Source organism: Natator depressus, chromosome 9 (assembly GCF_965152275.1).
Source record: "Natator depressus isolate rNatDep1 chromosome 9, rNatDep2.hap1, whole genome shotgun sequence".
Classification (NCBI taxonomy): domain Eukaryota; kingdom Metazoa; phylum Chordata; order Testudines; family Cheloniidae; genus Natator; species Natator depressus.
In genome coordinates, this window is record NC_134242.1 from 7,562,486 (window position 1) to 7,582,516 (window position 20,031).

At 44.1% G+C, this 20,031-nt stretch overlaps 1 protein-coding gene across 5 annotated transcripts in view; it reads right to left on the reverse strand.

The window, feature by feature from the left end:
- Positions 1-16,375, reverse strand: part of ABCC5 (ATP binding cassette subfamily C member 5) — a 67,288-nt gene extending 50,913 nt beyond the window's left edge. For all 5 annotated transcript variants that reach the window (XR_012640940.1, XM_074963422.1, XM_074963423.1 and 2 more), the window contains exons 1-2: positions 16,274-16,375; positions 14,214-14,396 (exon numbers count right to left, since the gene is read on the reverse strand). Coding sequence is in view for 4 of the 5 variants with exons in the window: in XM_074963422.1 (XP_074819523.1) it covers positions 14,214-14,342 (129 nt within the window). In the remaining variant the exon portion in view is untranslated. The remainder of the gene's footprint in view (positions 1-14,213; positions 14,397-16,273) is intronic.
- Positions 16,376-20,031: the final 3,656 nt, after the last annotated feature.

Below are 20,031 nucleotides of genomic sequence, written 5' to 3' on the forward strand. Positions count from 1 at the left end.
CTGCAGCCAAAAATATATTTAAGATAACTTATGTAATTTCCCAGCGAGGGGGATGCTTTGTTTTTTAATTATATTACATACAACTGTAATAAAACAGCACCCCTCAAAATTAATCACCAAGTTTGGAAACCTGAACCTTCTACACTGCAGCACAGACTACTACCACGTGAACTACAGGACTAATTACATTAAGTTGGCAGCAGGAGAAGGCTGTTTTCCCAGAAAGGGGTGAGGGATTCAGAGCGGGATGAACCACTGGGTCCAGGTGGTGGGTTTGGGAAACCCAGCCTGATCTCTTCTTCACCTCTAGATTTGAGAGAGCTCCTGCCCCATGTGGTTCCCCAAGATAGCCCCATTGGCCCATTCCCCCTATGGGCTGGGGAAGCCCAGCCCAGGAATCTTCTCCCCATTCCTGACCTAGTGCTTGGAGTCACAGTATCACTCTGGTTTGGGACAGCCGGGCACCAAGTCACAACCCTCAGAAGGGGCTGGAACATGAACCACCACTGGAGAGTGAGTGTAGGGAAGGCTTGCTCTCCAAAACCTCTCCCCCTGCCCATCCTGGGCCTTCCCTGCACACCAGTCTTGGATTGGGGTTGCAGTGCCAGGGTGGACAGCTCATAGATGTAGTGGCGGGTCACCCCCAAAAAAAAAATTTAGTTGGTGGGTCACCTAAGTTTCAGAACCCTGATACATAAATTGCTTGAAAAGAAAGTTTGATGTGCTTAAATGTATATAAAAACGCAAATATACATGCGACCCGAAAAGTTAGAAAGAAGTTCGGGGAGTTGCCTGGCCAAAATGGAGAACTAGTCTGCATATAGAATTCTTCTGGGATCTTTTCTGCAGTTAAGAGATTGGAATGTGTGAGCTTTTACCTGAATAGTTTACAGGTATAGTCAGTTACTTAAATTAATTTGTCCCCAGGACAGCTCCAGGGTAACAGGAAGAAGCAGATATTTTGCTGAATGCAATTCCCTTATTTTTTCAGAACCAAGGGTATATCAAGCAGCGTTTTTAACAAGAAACGAGAATGGATATGAGTAGCATTCCCCTGAACCAGTTCTCACACAAAAGCAGAGACATCTGTGTGCTCACTCTTGCACCAGGAGTCCACGTAAAAGGGGTCAAACAAGGACTAACAGAGCAGCAGGACTATGGCTCAGGATTAAGTGCACAGGCAGAGCAGCATATACTGCAAGGAACAGAATGGGATGGTTCATCTGCCCGTACGACATCAGACTCATAAGCCCTGACTGCACTCTAAATGTACTCTGTGTACTAGCAGAACTCAGAGACGAACAGTGCTTCAAGTGTAGGATACTAACAGAAGCTCCTACTGCCCACTGCCTTACTTGGCTATGGTTTAAAACCAACATTAGTTTGTTTTGCCTGAGGGCAGAGAAGTGTTTCAATTAAATTTTTCTAAGATTAATGCTGCACTTTTTCCCCTGCCTGGATTTCCTTCTTTGTCCAGACGGTGCAAGCTTACATCTGCACCAGTCTGTCCTCACCTCCCTGCCAATTTTCTTTGAGTATATATATGCTGTAGCTATAAGAACAGGATGGTTTCAACAGGCTCATTGCATACTTTGTATTTAATTATATATTTGTAAAAAGATCAACCTGCTGTATAGCCCACTTCCAAGTGCCTCAGTGGGAAAAAGGGGAGGCACTTTAAAAATAATTTGTTTCCAGTTTCCTCCCTCTTCTTCCTCCCTCCCCCATGCGATTTAGCCACTCAAGCACATATACTCCCCCATCAACCCACAATACATTCACAGCAAGGTGCTGCGACACAATGGGTGTGAGTTTAATGTTTGCATGTTTTTGGTAGTTCACAGGAACACCTCATTCACCTAATGGTATGTATGAAAGGGGAGGAGACAGACTTTCATTCCTTGATTTGGTTTGTCCTAGGCATCATAGCAGTCACATAACCTGCAATTCCTCTGACAGATGCAGCTTTGGTTACACAGGTTTTCAAATTTATTTGAGCATAAGCTTTCGTGATGTACATCCGATGAAGTGAGCTGTAGCTCACGAAAGCTTATGCTCAAATAAATTGGTTAGTCTCTAAGGTGCCACAAGTACTCCTTTTCTTTTTGCGAATACAGACTAACACCGCTGCTACTCTGAAACAGGTTTTCACTTCACTTCCTTGCCAGTGACATGTAATGGAAGAGTGCATGAAAATTTCAGGGTCCCTCCTAGTATGAGCTGCTCCATTGCAGAAGACATGAAAAACAGCTCCTCCCTGCTCCACCACCCATCTCAATTCAGAGACAAATGTGACTTTTCTACCCAAGCGAGTGACTTTAGAACTGATTAACTCTGATTTGCCTTGAAGCTCCCCCAAGACACAGCTACTGAAAATCCAGTCACCCTCTATAATCCCACACACTGCCAGGACATGCGATTTGGGGATCACCATCACTACACAAAGCCTCTTCCTACATGTGGTTGCTCATTTTCTGAGCCTGGCTAAGTGGAAGCTTACACTACAAAACCATACACACCCGGTGTTAAACTACGGACATGTAAATGCAGGTTTAGGTTAACACACCCACTCTATACATAGGTACTGCAGGAGTCTACAAACAAATGATTTTTCACATCATACTAGCTAAGAATCAGGGAGTAAGTTAAAGTTGTAATATGTTTGACCAGTTTTTTTGTGAGTTGAGTGTGTTTAGAAATGGCCTTTAAATATTAACTGCTTTCTATGGGGTCTTTAAACCAAAAGTATAAATACATACCTAGGCCCTGGCCACTACATACATAATCAGAGACAGGTTGATTTTTTTTAATAAACATTTTGACACCAGACTTATCCATAATATTCACTGTATCACTAATTTATGTAACACGGATACAAAGAAAACACACAGGCCTCACAGATGAATATATTTTTAAAATTCCAGGTCTTATATTTTTAAAATTCCAGGTCTTAAAAAAATAGATGGGGGAAGAGAGGAAGATGTGGACCAGCTCCATTCCCAATTACAGATTACAGATTACTGGTGGGAACCACCCCCCAAAACAACATTTGAAGCTACATCTTGGCTCTGAAACCAAACATTTATATTTCCATTCTAGGTCTCCAACAATTTGCATGGATCAAGTTTTAATATTTAAACTTAACCACTTGGGCATATCATAGTACGAGAGCAGCAATTATAGTTAAGACTGCATAACAGTTTCCATTGTAACCCATTTTCCATCAAAAAGAAGAAGAGTTAAGAGTTAAGTTAGTACATAGAACAACCTGCATTAATGGAGTGCTTCACCACGCAATCTGACAGCCCTATTTGTGACACCGACAGGCCAGCTCAGTTTCCAGGCTGAAATTTCATGGCGTATCTGACTAGATTCACTACTCTCACAAGTTTGAGCAAAATCAGTTCAGCCATTCTTTGGCACAGAGAGTAAGAAAGTTTATCCTGTTATACAAGAATGCTAGCAACTCTTTTGTATCATAGAATAGCAGGGCTGGAAGGGACCCTCAGGAGGTCATCTAGTTCAACCCCCTGCTTAAAGCAGGACCAATCTCCAATTTTTGTCCCAGATCCCTAAATGGCCCCCTCAAGGATTGAACTCACAACCCTGGGTTTAGCAAGCCAATGCTCAAATCACTGAGCTATCCCTCCCCCATATTGTCAAAATTGCTGTGGGTTGAACATTTCAATTTGGTATGGTAACATCTCTCACTGAGCAGCAGTACTCCTGCCTATTCTGTAGGAAAGTGGTTTGTTTTGACTAAGTTATTAGCCTCCAGGAGAAAAGGAAGTCACCAACCTGGACATAGTATCAGAGGGTAGCCGTGTAAGTCTGTATCCACAAAAACAACAAGGAGTCCAGTGGCACCTTAAAGACTAACAGATTTATTTGGGCATAAGCTTTCGTGGGTAAAAAACCACTCCTTTAGATGCACGGAGTCAAGCTGGACATACAGATTAGATATTTTGCTACACTTGAGAGATGCAGCTCAGGAATGCTGTGTTGTTTGTGAATATTTAGCTGCAAACCAGCAAAAACCTTAGCGGTTGTGTAAGGGCTGAAGTTGCAGGGAAAAAATGGATGACGCATTGTATTTGAGTAGTAGTGTGTGATTGTGTAACTAAAGAATGTGGCAAAAATACATATGTGCAAAGAGGAAGAGTTAAGTTTGTATATAAAACAACCTGCATTTTCAAAACGGAGTGATTCAGCATGCAATCTGACAGCCCTATTTGTGACACCGACAGGCCAGTTCAAATCAAATCCATAGGCCAATTCACTTGTATGTGAATATCAAAGAAATGTTAATGTTCTTGTCTTCACTTGCCTATAATCTGTTTATCACCACATTACATCTATCCCATACTTTATTAAACCTAGATCAAAAGTATATGTTAAAGATAAAAATTTACTTTATGTGTAAGCTTCATGAAAACTAATGAAAGATTGTTTGTAACTAAACACATTGTATATATCTCTGTAATTGGATTGCTCATCACATGAGATTGGAACTTTGTAATTGTAAATGCATGCTAACTTCAAAGCATGGGTCATTGGGTTTGACAGTGCAAAATCCACACAGACCCAGTATGCGTTTAGTCAAAGGAAAAGCCCATGCTGTGATGAAAACACTTGCCAGATTGCTTTCCAGGGAAAACAGCTGTACGAATGAATCCAGGGAATGATCTTGTCTCTCTGAGCTGTTTGGACACTTTCAGAGAACATTCCAGATGCAAGACAGAGATCTCCAAAGGGTTATTTTGGGTAACTCTGAGACTCTTAGGGAAAACTAGCAGATCACTACATCTCTGCTATCACTTTTGATTTACAACTTTGGACTCACCTGTTAATGTATTTTACCTGCTTTAACCTCTCACTAACTCATTTTGTTTTCTTAACTAATAAACCTTTATGTTAGTTTATTAGAGAAACTGGCTGCCAGTTTTTGGCACAAGATTGAGAGTATCCATTGACCTGGGGTAAGTGGCCAATCCTTTGGGATTGGGAGTAATCTAACTGTTGCCTGATTTAGGAGGTTAATAATAATCTGGATAATATAGGTTGTAGGCTCAACAATCTGTTTGATCAGAAGACAGTAAGGTCCTTGTCCCGAATCAGGCTCAACAGAATTTACAAAGCCTGTTGTGTCCATATATCATATGGCAGGTGAGTGGACAAGAGTGCATCCAGAATGGGGTGGGGGGGATTCTGTTTCTTGTTTTTGTTGAGCCAATACAAATATCTAAACTGAATAATCTTGCGCTCATTCCCCACTTGCCTATGCCTTAGAGATCCACACTGTAGGTCCTCCTAGGTTACCGTGTCTGCTCAGAGGCTGGTGGGGTAGTTCTCTCAGAGGGGAGAGGAACGCTCACAGCTTTAAGAATAAAAATTCTGAAGAAAAAATTCTGAAGATGGTATTATTATCTCTTATTTCCCTCCTCTTGACCACAGAAACCACTTTCTCTCCTCCCCACACACACACTGTCAGTGACAGGATTCCCTGTGTATGTTTGTTCTAGTAAGAACTGAAGTTCTAATAAATGAACTGTAATCCAGTTCCTGACAGTAGTGCAGAAGCTCCACTATAGAGCAGTCAAACTACTGAGAAGAGTGGACAAAAACTGGATTTTTAGAACCACTATCCCCTCCAAGTTATTCCTTTAGAGTTCATCTCCTTGGTCTCCCACTGTAGGATACATCCCAAAATACTTCCCATTGTCTGTCATCTTACCTCTTGCCTTGTCTCTGTACCTCACTTTCACTGACTAACTGTTCCTTCTCTGCTCTTCTCCCCTGCCTCCTATAGCAAAAGAACATATGCAACTACCATCATGGCAGAGCCAATCCACTCCCTCCTGTCAGTATGCTGCTACCTCTGTCTACAGGACATGGGTACAGTTTCATGGAGCAATGGGAGTCCAGCAGAAAGAATTGCTAGACCAGCACTCCTCTACTGCAGCAATTTACTCACAGCATTAGCAGACCAGAAACAGCACAAAAGTGGAATTTCTCCTCCAATACATGAGGTGTAGGCTAATTGCCTGGCAGAAGCAAAGATGGGTTTTTAAGAATGAGTGTTTTTCCACTCATGGACGAAAATTAACACCACTCTGATAAGCTCTTAGGGTATGTATACACTGCAATTAAACACCCGCAGCTGACTAGTGTCAGCTGACTGGGGCTTGCAGGTCTTGGGCTGTAAAACTGCTGTATAGATATTGGGGCTCAGTCTGGAGCCCGAGCCCTGGGAACCTGCGACCCTCTAGTCCAAGCCCAAAAGGTCTATGCGGCAATTTTACAGCCCCACAGCCTGAGCCAGCTGACAATGGCCAGCCTTGGGTGTTTAACTGCAGTGTAGACATACCTTTAGATCCCCCAGTATCCTACTGCATGCTTAGATAAAATGAATGGTTCCTTGCAGTCCCGGAATCTCCAAGTGCAGAATGAAAAAAATGCATTCATTAATTTCCAACACCCAGAAATTTAATTATTACAGTATGGGATGTGATGTCTAAGATTTCTGGCGGCAGGTTTTGGGGATTGTGTACCTTGTATGCAGTTTTTCTTCTATGTTAGTGTAAGCAGAGTCAGGATGAGCTCCACCCTGACATCTGGTGGTGAGGTGTGGCAAGATGCGGAAAAGAACTTCAGGGGCCGATCTCATTTGCATAGGCACACCCACCCCGCCTAGAATGAGGCCATAGTTGCCCATATGGTCACTTTGGCTGTTGTGGGATCCCCAGTGTCTCCGTTATTGGGGCAGGAAGAATAAATTGTTATTACCCTGATTATGGGAACTGTGCTGGGAACTGTACTTGGCCTTTTGTTATGATGGAGGGACTCACCATCAACTAAGTAGCACTCGCTAGGCAAGGGTCATGGGTTCCAAAACTGTGAATTGAGAGAGACTGGGGACAAGTATTAACACTTGGTGAGTGCCTTACATGCTAATTGCCTTCCTCTTCTCTCCACTGTGGAATATCAGAGCTAATTTTGATTCCATTAGGAGTCTAGTTACAGGCTGCTAAGCTCACTTTGGGCTAATGGTGCATGAGCACTAAGGCTCCCCTACTACAAGCTGAATTCACTAAAGAGCTGAACTGACTAAGAGCTGAAATCACTGAGCGTTGTGCTAAGTAGTGGGGGAGCCTGAAGATATATTGTGGAGCAGTTTGGGGGATGGCTGGAGTGCCTTGTGGACAGGCTGGCAGAGCAGTTCATAGGACGGCGGGAGCTGCTTGTGGGACATGGAGCAGTTTGTGGGACGGCGGGAGCTGGGATGCGGAGCGACTTTTGGGACTTTGGGTGATTTCGGGTTGCTGGACTCAAGAACCAAAGGGAAAGGACACAACCCAATTTGCTGGGGTGGGGGGGGGGTTTGCTCATGGGTTGTGTTATGAATCCTATTGGTGGTGTTTCCCCAACATAATGCCACATTGTTTCTCTCTGTTATTAAAAGGCTTTTTGCCACACTCAGACTCTGTGCTTGCGAGAGGGGAAGTATTGCCTCTTGGAGGCGCCCAGCGGGGGTGGTATATATTTGTCCCAGGTCCCTGGGTGGGGGCTCAAGCCGGTTTTGCATTGTGTTATTGGAATGGATCCCCTAGATATTGAACCCGGCCCTTGTTGCTGCCAACTCTGATGGGCAGAAGGGTCACATTAGCTCTAGTAAACTGAACTATGAGACAGTGACCAGAATTAGACTTCTACTTTACTTAAGTTGTAGCAGATGAAGAGAAGGTAAAACTGCCAAATACTAGAACAGTTTCTATCTGAACTTGCTAAATGGATCAAGTTAATGCACAAAGATACCTTCCAATGTAATAAGAGATTTTACATGTGCAAACAAATGCCTCAAGCTGGTGAGCACAGTTGTAAAAGTAGCAGAACAGACTGCTATCATCAAGTTTTCAAAAAGCATGCATGTAAACACAGCCATGTTTACTTTGCCCCTGTATATCGCCTCCAACACAGCCAAATGTTGATGGATCTGCTCACTTGGGCAGCAATTAAGCAAACAAATTCAGAACTTTGTGCCAAGCATGTCATCTTGATAAATGGCGCCAATGGTGCTTCACCCTATTTCTACAGCTAATCCACCAGGATTAGCTTCAAACATCACCTACAACTAAAGACACATAGGAACGTCTTCAGATATAAAAAAATGCCAGTTCAGAACAAATTCTAAAGCCCCTTTGAGTCCACTGACTACATGGGAACGGAGACTGTTTTATAGAGCGCTTGACTATTTAAAAGATTATCTGGAAAATGTGTGTATCAGTATTTTCCATAGATTTTGGTCATTTTTCCCCCCAGCACCTGAATCTCAGCGAGATTCATTTGTAGAGCTCCTAGCATATGTAATAGGAGTCTTGCTAATGTCCAATAGCAATTGTGTGGATTGCTGATCAGCCAGTTTACACTCAGGCTCCCAATACTATAGACCAGCCCAATGGTGGAGGTGAATGGGTGTCAACAACAGTGAGAAATTTTAGGAGTCTCCCTAGTGTAGGCAGGACCTTTGTCTGTTTCAGGACCTGAAAATGTGGTGCTGAATCCCAGCCCTCTTGAGACCTTTAAGCCTTATGGATGTTCAGTGTTATCCCTGCAAGGCCTGCAAACACGCCTACCTAGGCAAATGGTCTTCACCCAACAGAGCATTCAGGAAGTAATCCTGAGTAGGAATGGGGACAATGGGAGAAGACTGAAGAGAGAATTACTAGGGCTCCACCCACTCCAACTTGGCAACATGGATTTTACCTGATTCAATTGATGAGTCACTGTGATCAGAAAGAAATCAATGTGGGTGCAGCACCAATCACCAGTGTTTGCACCACGTTTGAGAGGTGGTCACATCCAGGTCCCGTGGCGAAGACCCTCAGGGTATGTCTGCGTGGCAGCTGGGAGCATGCCTCCAAGCACAGGTAGACAGACACACATTAGCTCTTCTCGAGTTAGCATACTACAGGCAGCCAAGTGACTGTGGCAGCAGTGGCTCAAGCTAGCCACCCGAACACAAACCCAACCCACCCTCTGGGTATATACCAGTGGCCTGAGCCACTACCACGCTGCTATTTTTAACTAGGGTGACCAATCGGAATGGGACAGGGGGATAAACAGGTTGCCCATTTAAGACAAAGTCCCTAATATCAGGATGTCTGGTCACGCTATTTTTAAACACACTAACTGAAGTGGAACTAGTGTCTGTTTACCCACACTGAGAAGCACACTCCCAGCTGCTGTGTACCCTAAGCCTGAGCAGAGTGTGTTGGGGCAGGGTGGAGATAAATTACGGTGTTTTAACATATATTACTTACACACACACACACCCCCTCATTACTGCTTCAAGTTAAAAATTGACCCCTCAAATTCAGGAATTTCCAGGAGTACACCGGACCCTAGCTAGAACGTGGGATTTGGGATCCATGCGTGGTACCACGTTAACTGCATTATAGCAGGGACCGCGTTAAAATGAATAGCAATTGAAGTAATTAAATTTGGGATCCATGGCTGCGACTGCGTTATATGTGAATCTGCACTATATAGATGCGCGTTCTAGTGAGGGTCTGGTGTATTACATATACCTGTTCCAAAATGCTTTTGGTTTTTAGGTCTTTCTGATAAATTACTTCCTACCATAGCCCTTAAAGCTTTTCTGGAATGTCAAATTCTTTTCATTCCTTGTAATGTCTCTCTTTCTGCAGTGGATTTCATGGACACAACTTCCAATAAGGTCCCAGCTAAGGAAATATAAGCAATGCAATCTTTCTGATATACTTCTTTAAAGTACATGGTCAAGAAGTTTGAGAACAAAGGATATTAACGCATGTATTAAAATTCTAGTGAGATATTAATGGGATGTTTTGAAACATTCAGTATATATTTAATCTGGTAAAACACATTGGCTTTTTAGCATCAGTAAAATGATTGTTTGTGGAACCGTGCAACTACCTTTAGATTTGTTAGCACCAGAGAGCAGCATCCTTCATCAGGAAATTAAACACTGTAAAGCACAATGATGCTAATTAGCATAGCATCTCCTTATACAGGACCAAAGTTAAGTGTTTAATGCATCTTACAAAATAGAATATTAAGGTCTCTTCTACAACACGGCTTTTAAAATCCAGTGTGGCAAAAGCACATGTACAATTTTTATTTGTTATTATGTCCATCTTGGGTCAATAAGATTTTCACTGGAATTATACTGCTTTTAATTTTTAGCTTCCCAAAACACTTTTCACAGGTCCAAGTTTCTGTGACAATGCCTCCATCAGGTAGCATCAGGTTTCCTTGGGGATTATTCTTACCTGTATGACAGGGCACTGAGAGTTAATATTTCAGGAATCCTGTCTGAGATAAATACCATCTCTTTTTGTCCACGCAGCCAAGATCTGGTAGTGCTGTGAGCATGATACCCTTAGCTTTCATGAAAGGAGCAACTCACTCAGCAAATACTATACCTACCCCGTATCAGCCATCCCTAGAGATTTAGGAATAGCCCTTTCAGCTTTCTTTTGACAGAAGATTGGAGGCCACAATGCCACGCCCTGGGACGGATGGAATAAGTAGCATATGAGTGGGAACTCCCTAGGACAAAACAACACAGAATCTTCACATGCTCAGGATTGGAGAGCGACCCAGGATTGACATGACATCCACCAGTAGCCTCTGGGGTCTTGGCTATGCAATGGCTCATACGCCATCCTTTCACCCATGAAAGGTCTAATTTAGGAGACAAGTGAACATTTTGCTGATCTCAATTTACTAAGTAGGATGTGCACAACTACTGCTTCTTAAAAGCAGTTTTTAAGCACACAGAGAAATACAGAAACCAGAACTTGGAAGACACACTCAGAGGCAAGTCTGGTCTGATGCAGCTGCAGCCCTGCCTGGAAGCATGAGAACCTGGTGACTAATAAAAAATAAATACATACATACCACCACCTACTTCTTACATAGCATTTTTCCATCTATGGATCTCAGAGCACTTTACAAAAGGAGGCCAAGTGTCATTACTCAGCACTCCACTTACTTTGCAGCTCCCACTACTTATGAGCGCCAACGAAGAGGACACCCCCTGCCCCCCAGGACGAGAGAAGGCACATGCCTTCATGCTCCTATGCATGGACAAGAGGAAATTAACACCCCATCTTCCTCTCAGAATAAAAAAAAGCTGTGCAAACGCTTCTCTGGCATCACACTTCGCAACAAGTGTACTGTGGTACATTTGAGGCACGGTTTCAATGCAGTACAGCTCTGAATGTCCACATTTCAGCATTTTCATTTCAGCTCTTTGTAGCGGCAACTTTGTTGAACAGAAACTCTAGTTTCACACAACATATGTTTTCAGCTGTGTTGTAATTAGGAACAACAAAACTACAAATATTGAGCAATCCAACTAGCATTAGCAACGTTTAGCAGTTTAGTAAAATAAACTGACTTTTTTTTTTTTAAACTAAGCAAAGTGTTCTGTACAGGTTGTTTGTTCTACATTTAATAATACTGACCAAAATTGTTTGAGCGCCCTCTGCCAGGACCCTCACGTTATTTATTTGTACTATCCAATCGGGTCTTCTGGGCACTACTGCCCAGGCTCCACTGTGCTAGGCAATCTGCATGCGCACACGCACGCTCTCACATGCTAAAAAAGAGTAACAATGATAGATAAGCAACCGGCAGATTTTTTTTTTTTTTTTTTTTAAAACAAGAACTGACTTGAGGGTTTTTTTGTTTTTGTGGGGTTTTTGTTTTTTTACACTGTTGTTCTACACCAGAACTTTCTAAATCTTATTGTCCCCTCTTTGAGACTTACCCGTTTTCTGATTTTTTTTACCATGGCCCTTCCTGTTTTGTCCTTCTCGGTTAACCCTTCGACCGTGGGGTTTTTTGTGTTTTTAAACATATATAAATACATAAACCCAGCCCTACTGCTCCCTGTCCAGCCTGGAGCCCTGGACGATTCATCTCACCTTTGTTCTCAGCCTTCCACTCAGAATTCCGCACTTGTGGCTGACAAAGGGAGAGTGTGTTCCACACAGCAGGCACCCCTCAAGTTCCAAACATTCAGAGGGTGCATGGCCTTTCCTGACCATCCACGGCAGGGAACTCCTCAGTGGGGCCAGGTGTAGAGGTGCATCTCTAAAGACTATCCTGAACGTAGCTCAAAAGCGAATTTCAAAGCAAATGACCATGAAGTTTATTTCTTCTCAGCTGTTCCAAGAGAATAATTTGAAGCACAACACCCCAATCAGTACAAGGGGTACTGTACTAACTGCAGTTTACAAGGAGGTAAACAGCAGCTCATTCCCAGCAGCTTTAATAGGCTCACTGCAGGAATTATCCTATGCAGGAGCATGTTCTTAGGATGCAGGCCAATCAGAAGAACCATCCTCATATGGCTTCAGCTGGACTAAAAACCCATTGGCTAGAAAAGAAACAAGGCTCCCCACCAATGGTAACACTGTTGTCACCACCAATTCAACAGTGAAGAGTTGCTACTGGATAATGTATATTGGGTTGTAAGCCAATCATAATAACGTAATCAATGCTGCTCAGACGCTGCACCATGACTTCAGAGGGGCCCTGCTTCAGTATCATTGCCCGCATTAAAGCAGAAGTCAGATGTTCTGACTTGCCCTGAACAATGTCTGTTATCAATATTATGCTGAGTCACAGAGACTGTGCAGAAACTAAGAGAACTGCAGAGAATGCAACTACACTCGGCATTCTGCCCCACTGCAGAACAGACCATTCTATAACAATTCAGCCTCTAGTACTGCAATGCTTTAGCCAGGGTTTCAACCAACTGCCAAAACACAAATTTATTGCCATTTATCTTACTTTATTGGTACTTTACATGTAAAAACACAAGTTCAGATTACCTGACATTTAATATTAGCCTTTACAACAACATTCTCAATACTTGCTTTAAAACAAACATTCAAAGACTTCCCATGGAAAAAAAAGTAACTGGCAACTATTTTTCATACTGGGGATTTCAGACAGCTGATCTTTCTAAAGTGTTTACTATGAATCCTGACAAATTAGCATGTTTACTAGAGTTTCATATTGTGTGCATATACAAGTAATAGAGAATCCAAACCTAAGCAAGACACATTTGCAGTATTAATCACTTACTTTATTTGTTGTTTAAACTAGTATTTACTTCCTTAGCATTTAGATACAAAAATTCTTGAGAAAAAGATATGCCCCAATAGATTTCAAAAAAGTGTCAGTAGCTATAGTAAACATCCCTAATCTAACTTGAATTGGCATAAATAACTGGTTCTGAGCTACACCTTTCACAAAAGTGGATCGTGATGGTCAAGATTTATTGAGTAGTTGGGTTTTTCTGCACAACAATTCGTCTTGCAGTGTTTATGTTCCTGTTAAGGTTACCTGCTAGCTATACACCTGCATAACTCCATTCTTATTAACCCATCACAAACTCACCAGTCCAGATAACATTGGAGAACACTAGCACAGCAGCTGAATGGCAGTGCCAATGCCAGAGTTTGGTTCTTAACTAGCAGGAACAGTTAACTACTTCAGTGTACAGCACAGGAAACACAATCAGTGCTAAATAGTAAAGAACTAGAGATATGTAGTGGTATATGGATATAATAAAGATTCGAATTCATCCCTCTAAGTACAAACAATTCCTACTAAGGCAAGTTAAACATCTGCTTCAGGAAAATAATCCAGAAAAAACGCAGTGCATGATTAAGAATATCTTTAAGCTGCTAGCTCTGATTGGGGCTTGATTAGCAAGAGCTCTTTATGTTTTCATGCCATTTCTGTTGCTTCTGTGTTCAGAAGCATCATTCCAATGGTTAAACCTGACTTGTGCTTACAGATTTCTCTTGGCTTTAGATCACCACAATTATACAGATGGCCTGATAAATGTGCATCAGAAAATGTTGTCTGTCAGAATATTTGGCATAATTCAGTTTAGTTTATTTAGTACTTCTTGAAAAAATGTATTTCAGTTTTGAGCATCTGTTAAGCACTAGTCTCCCTCACTAGTGCAATTTTGCACTAGAGGTTAATATATGTACAGCGTTCCTTCAAATGACCTCTCCTATGCAAGACGCAGAATGTCCATCATTGACCTTCAAGGTAACAAAGCTGGCATGGCAAAATAGGGGTTGCTATATGTAATTTATTAAGCAGCCACACAGAGACATGGAGAGTGGAAAAGAGAAACTGACCTTATATTTAGCTTGCTGGAATTTCAACCCTTCCTGCTCTTGGAATTGCTCTGAGCCGGCTCTCTCCCTCACATTTCTATACCCAGGACTGGGTATAACATACTCTTTTCCTAGGTCGATGTCTTTCATCTTCTCCTTCCGTAAACGCCAGGGTTTACAGTTGTATTTTCACCTCAGAAAAATCTAAAGAGAATTAAAATCCCACTTTAAAACATATGTCCTACGCCCTAAACAATCCTATATGATTAATAGGAAGCTTTTTAACCAAAGGTCTTGGGCAGCAATTTTGAAATCCTATTATAACATGTGACCAAACTACTCCACAGTGCCTTGTGGAGAACTGATTCAAGAGCACATGAACCCCTTGCTAAGCTAGTTAAAGGGTATCCAAAAGTAACCATGAGACTAAAGTGACTCAGTGCGGAAGCGCCACTATAATATCTAGCCTACTTATAATTTTCAAGTATTTGTATCCTTATGTAATCTTAATTGCTAGAGATCAGTCATTTGATTCTAGCAAATTATAAATTTTTCAAAAATGTTTTAATATCAAACACCTAGAGCTCTATTTTCTTGATTGTGTAATTTTACATATTAGCATTTCAAAATAGTATGCTAGTTTCAACACCCATAGGACATACAGCATGCATCTCTGCAAATCTAGCACAAGATATTGTCAGTCTTCTCTACAGCGCCCACAGACACTATGAAAAAAGCCTATTCTTAAAAAGATTTTTTTTTCTCCCACACAAGTACTATTCATCTTCATTACAAATTTGTACAAGCATTAAGATGTATTTGCATTAGATTACATGCCTGCCTGTACATTTATTTATAAAGAAACGCTTTGGGTTGCTGTTCTTTTCAGACTGTTAAGTCTTTCAGGTTAGAATAGCAAATTTATCCATAAAGCTGCTGGCCTTAAAGTCACTTTGTCCCACGGCATTACATTTTATATCTCCATAGTTGCTGATTTAAAAAAAAAAAGTCACTATGAAAAGGTCAGCTTAAATCATACTGCAGCCAGAAAAATGTAGCAGCAGGTCTGGTCTGGTGCAATGGACCAGAAGCCTCTCATATTAATTGCATAAAGATCATCATCCAGGCTATTTCTGTAACATGCCCTTTGCCTCATATTGACAACTGGTCCTATTGACTTACAAGGTGGGTGAAGTAAGATCTTTCATTGGACCAATTTTTGCTGGTGAGAGAGAGACAGACAGAAACTGGTCCAGTACAAGGTATCACCTCAACCACCTTGCCTCTCTAATATCCCGGGACCCCTCCCCGGCCACCACGCAACCTATTTACTTACAGAGAACCAGACGGTTTCCCACTATGCCCCTCCAGAGAGATCCACCCACTGGAGCAGGAATCCACTGAACACACATGGGCCGCCTTGCCCCCACCCTTGCCTGCCTTGGGGTTTATTTGTCTGCGCCGGGCGAGAGCGGTTCTTCATCGCGCTGCCGCCGGGCCTCCAGGGGGGGGTCGTGTACCCCGCGGGAGGCCCCACCACCTCCGCCGCAGCCCCCGCTGCGGGGCCAGCCGCATCCGGCACCCAAGGGCGACAGGGCCAGCGCCACGAACCCACAGGCACCGGCAACCCCGCCTGCAGATCTGCAGACAGGACCGGCCACCTGTCCGGCCCCCCCCCCGCGCCCCAAAGCCACCGTGCACCCCCCCCCGCTCCCTAACACAGGGCGGGTGTAGCACCCCCCACCCCCCCGCACCTGCCCGCCACAAAAACAAGGGAGGGGTCCGCGGCCCTGACTGCCTCTGCACCCCAATCCCGCCCCCGCCATGGGAGCGGGGGGGGGGGTAGGGGCGGTAGTGTGTGCGCCCCCCCGGCCCGTCCCATGGATCCCGGGGGGGGGGTCTCCCCCCGATACAGGGGGTAATGCCCCCTCCCAGCCCGGTCGCCGCCTGGGTGCCCGGGGCACCGGCCTCCCCCTCCCGCCCTGGGGGCGGCCCGGCCGCACCAGTCCCCGGCGCACGGTCGGGGGAGGGGGTGTGAGGGGAAAGCGCGCGCGCCCCCCGCCCCCGCCGCGGGCCGTTACCTCGCCCGGCTTCTGCCCCGCTGCTGCGGCTTCGCCACTCAGCGGCCCCCGCAGCCAAACCACAACCTTATAGCGGCGCCGGCGGCCCCACTGCGCCGGCGCGGTGCCGAGTCTCGCGCGGGGAACGACGGGAAGCGTAGTCCCCCCAGGTAAGGCTGCGGAGCCGAGCCTCGGGGGCAGGAACGACACTTCCCGGCAGCCCCCGCGCCGGCCGGCTCCTGCACTCTCCCGGCCGGTGCCGCAGCGCCCCCCGGGCCTGGAACGTTCTCCGCGGTCCTGGGGCCCCCCCCACGAGCTGAAGGGGGAGGGGTGAACCTGGGGGAGGGTCCGACCCCGCTGCGGGACCGGGGGTTGGGGCAGGCGGCAGCATGCAAGGGTGGGGGCAGGACCCTCTGCAAACGGGAGCCGCTGGGCCCCCCCCCTTCGCCGGGGGGCGGCGCGCGCCACTGCAGAACGGGACTAGGGCCAGGCCCATAGCGGGGGGGGATGTCTCTCTCAGCCGGCAGACAGCTGGAGCGAGGCCCCTGGTTTCCACTGCCCTTGTTCTTTCACCTAGGCCAGGTCATTTACATTGTATTAGGCCTGGCTGCAGGGGGGCAGCTTAGAGAGACCCACAAAAAACCCATCACACCGCCCCCCCCCCCATAAATTTAAAGACAGATTCCACTGGAGGTTGTGTCTCATGGGGAAAGACCCTGCTGCAGGCCATCGAGACAAAGCATTAGGAGGATCTGCATTCTCATCGTGTTCATTTGTGGTATCATTCAGCCAGGGCTGAGTGCAACCTAGGATAGCAAAATACATAGCCACATGCAGCAGAAACAGACCCTATGAATAAGGGACAGGTACAGTTACCACAGCCAGACCTTCAGGCTCCCACATCCTGACTAACAACTAGACCCCCTTCTCTCCCCTCACGTCCTTCATAGATATTAACAGAAGGAGAGATAAGGATACAGCTGTATCCCTAAACACACTTCATCCACTAAGAAACAGATGGCAGCTTTTCACTAGCAAAGACCCTTAAAAACGAGGGGACTCTAGTTTCTCCTCTGTTCTTAAAAAGCCTTACCCCAGCCCAGCAATTCTATGTTACTTTTAGAAGTTAATCTTGGCTGATGTTGCAGGTAAGCAATTTATATAAACAGGTGCCCATCTGTATAGCACTTGTTCTGTCAGTAAACTTTCTACATCAAAGCTGGTGTTTTTCAGGATGCTGAAACAGACTCACTAAAACTGGCATGTGGGAACCAACAAGTAAACTGGACCCTGAATGTTTGTTTTGGATCCAGGATATAAGAGCACAAATAGATAAATATTGAATTCTGCCAAGCTTACTTAATAAATTCTTTAGATAAAATGCTTAATAAATGGGTCTCTGTTTAAATGTTCAGTTGTGTGAGAATATGAGAGACCAGAATCTAATGAAGATGTTGAAATGGAAAAGGTTAAATACATGTAGTCAACGTCACATGTCAAAAAAACAAATATCCTTAAATCAGACTAAGTTCTCAATTGCCATTCCTCTTTGCCTTTTCGTATCAATAGCAATATTTTTTCACTGGTTGTGTCTACAAAATTGACATTTACCAACATTAGATCTTTATCAGTCAATCCTTCCAAGCCTCTATCTAATAATGGCACCACTGACAGATGTTTCAGGGTCATCCTATACATAACCCCAGGAGCATTCATGAGCACACTGACATCACTCTGAGCCTGTACTATTTCTGGCAAAATTGAGAATCATCTCCATGGAGGACACACTAATATATTGGAACAGCAGAACCACAAGCCAATTACTGACCAAAGGCAGAAGAATAGCAATGACCACAGCAGGGCAGCCATGAAAGCACAGGGCTAATATGTTGGGTAATCATGTGTCTTCCCTTAAAATATTCCACTGAGAACTCAGCTGTGCAATTTCAAACTGGTTTGGTTGGAATTTTATTGTGTTTGGGGATTATTTCATACCAAGTGACAGGGTGCACTCCATGTTTTATAAAAAAGGGCTGATATTTGGACAGGAGCCAGAAGGATAAAGGGAACCTAAAACGTTTTTGAATGGAATTATAAAACTGGACTCCTATTTACAACACACAAGTTCTGGTGTAAAAATACCCACAGCTGCAATTAAACAGCACAACCAAAGTAGTACAGGGTGTGAGGAATCAACTGGAAGGGACTTTGAGAGGTCACCTACTCTAGTCCCCTGATGGTGAGAAATAATCCAAGAACCCAGCATGGTTTAAATTCAATATAAATAATTTTAGTGTGTTGAGATGAGTCATCTTGACCAGAATAAAATACCTGCCAAATATTTTAACACAGCTGTGAGTTCTGGGCATCCGGTACCAAGTGTGGGCCTTATACAGGCTTCCCAATGAGGAGTTTGCCTTGAGTCTCATTCCAAGGTCGTAATTCTAAGAAAGCCAGGAACAAGTGCACTTCGTCCTCCAGCATAAAAATGGGGAAGTAGCCCTTGATCCCGAAATGCTTGCATTGTGCTTTTTTAAACAAACCTGCATGCTGCAGTCTTGTTACCAGTGGGATCCAGCATGTAGTTCTCAGCCTTCCTGACCCCAGAAGGGCACAGAGTAGCTTTCAAGTGAGCCTTTGGAGCCTGAATTGTGGAAGAAACAGGAAAAGAATTAATTTTTTTTTTTTAAGTTGAAGAAATGAGAGCGCTCAACAATTCTGTGGCATCTGGTTGGAGACATGCAGAAAGACTGAACATTCAGCAAAAACACCAAAACCATTGAAAATGAGATGGTGACAAGATAAGTGGAGGAGAGGAGGTCATCCCAATAAATGAAGCAGAAGCAGAGAGCGCTTGGCTGTGACCATCTGGCATTTTCCTTTATGTCTGCCACCTTTCCACTAGCCCAGGGGCGGCTCCACTGGTGGGAGGAATAGTAGGAAAACTAGAAGAACAGGTGCTGACATTTTAACCAGAATCACCTAACTTTGCTCAGGTCAGGTCAAGGCAACAGTGATTAGACCACCAGCAGCCTATTCACACTTGCATTCCTACAACTATAGACGCCCCATGCTGGTGCAATGATAGGAAATTTGAAGAAAAATACTGGTGTAGACATAACCCACTGGTAGGTCTGCATTATGAGTCTCCGCTAGTGGCCTGTCCAAAGGATATGCATGTACCAGTTAGAGGAGTTACTTTATTTAACTCCAGTGGCAGAAATTCATGCTTTTAGTGCTAGGTTCATTCCCTCATAATGACCAACAATAGACTTTACGTAGGGAATTAAAAAAATGTCACTGATTCTATATTCAGTCCCAGAACAGGAATTTTAAAAAGTGACATAGCCAAACCAAGGGACCAGTGACAGCTTTTGAGACTAGTGTCTGAGGAATCACCAACTCTAGAAAATGTTTGCTATCATCTGACAAGTGGGATACCATCAGAGCTGGGATTCAGAGTACATAAAGTATCTGCTTCTAGCCCTGGCAATTAGAGGATACGGAACCTCAACGATCACCTCATTCTGATTACCAACCTGTTTGTTTGCCACTTGAATGTAAACACTATTTTAATGTCTTGAGACCCACTAACAAGAAACCAACCCTGTAAGCAAGCCGAAAGCTGAGAATTTGTGCAGAGAAGGAGCAAAGTCAGCTCGGAACAGCTGGCCTCCAAAGATGCAGAAAGAATCAGGAGTAGAAGTGTGCCAGAGCCGCAGAAGGGAGGGTGATGAAGCTTAAATCAAACCAAGTTACTGTCGGATCTAAGCCATTTG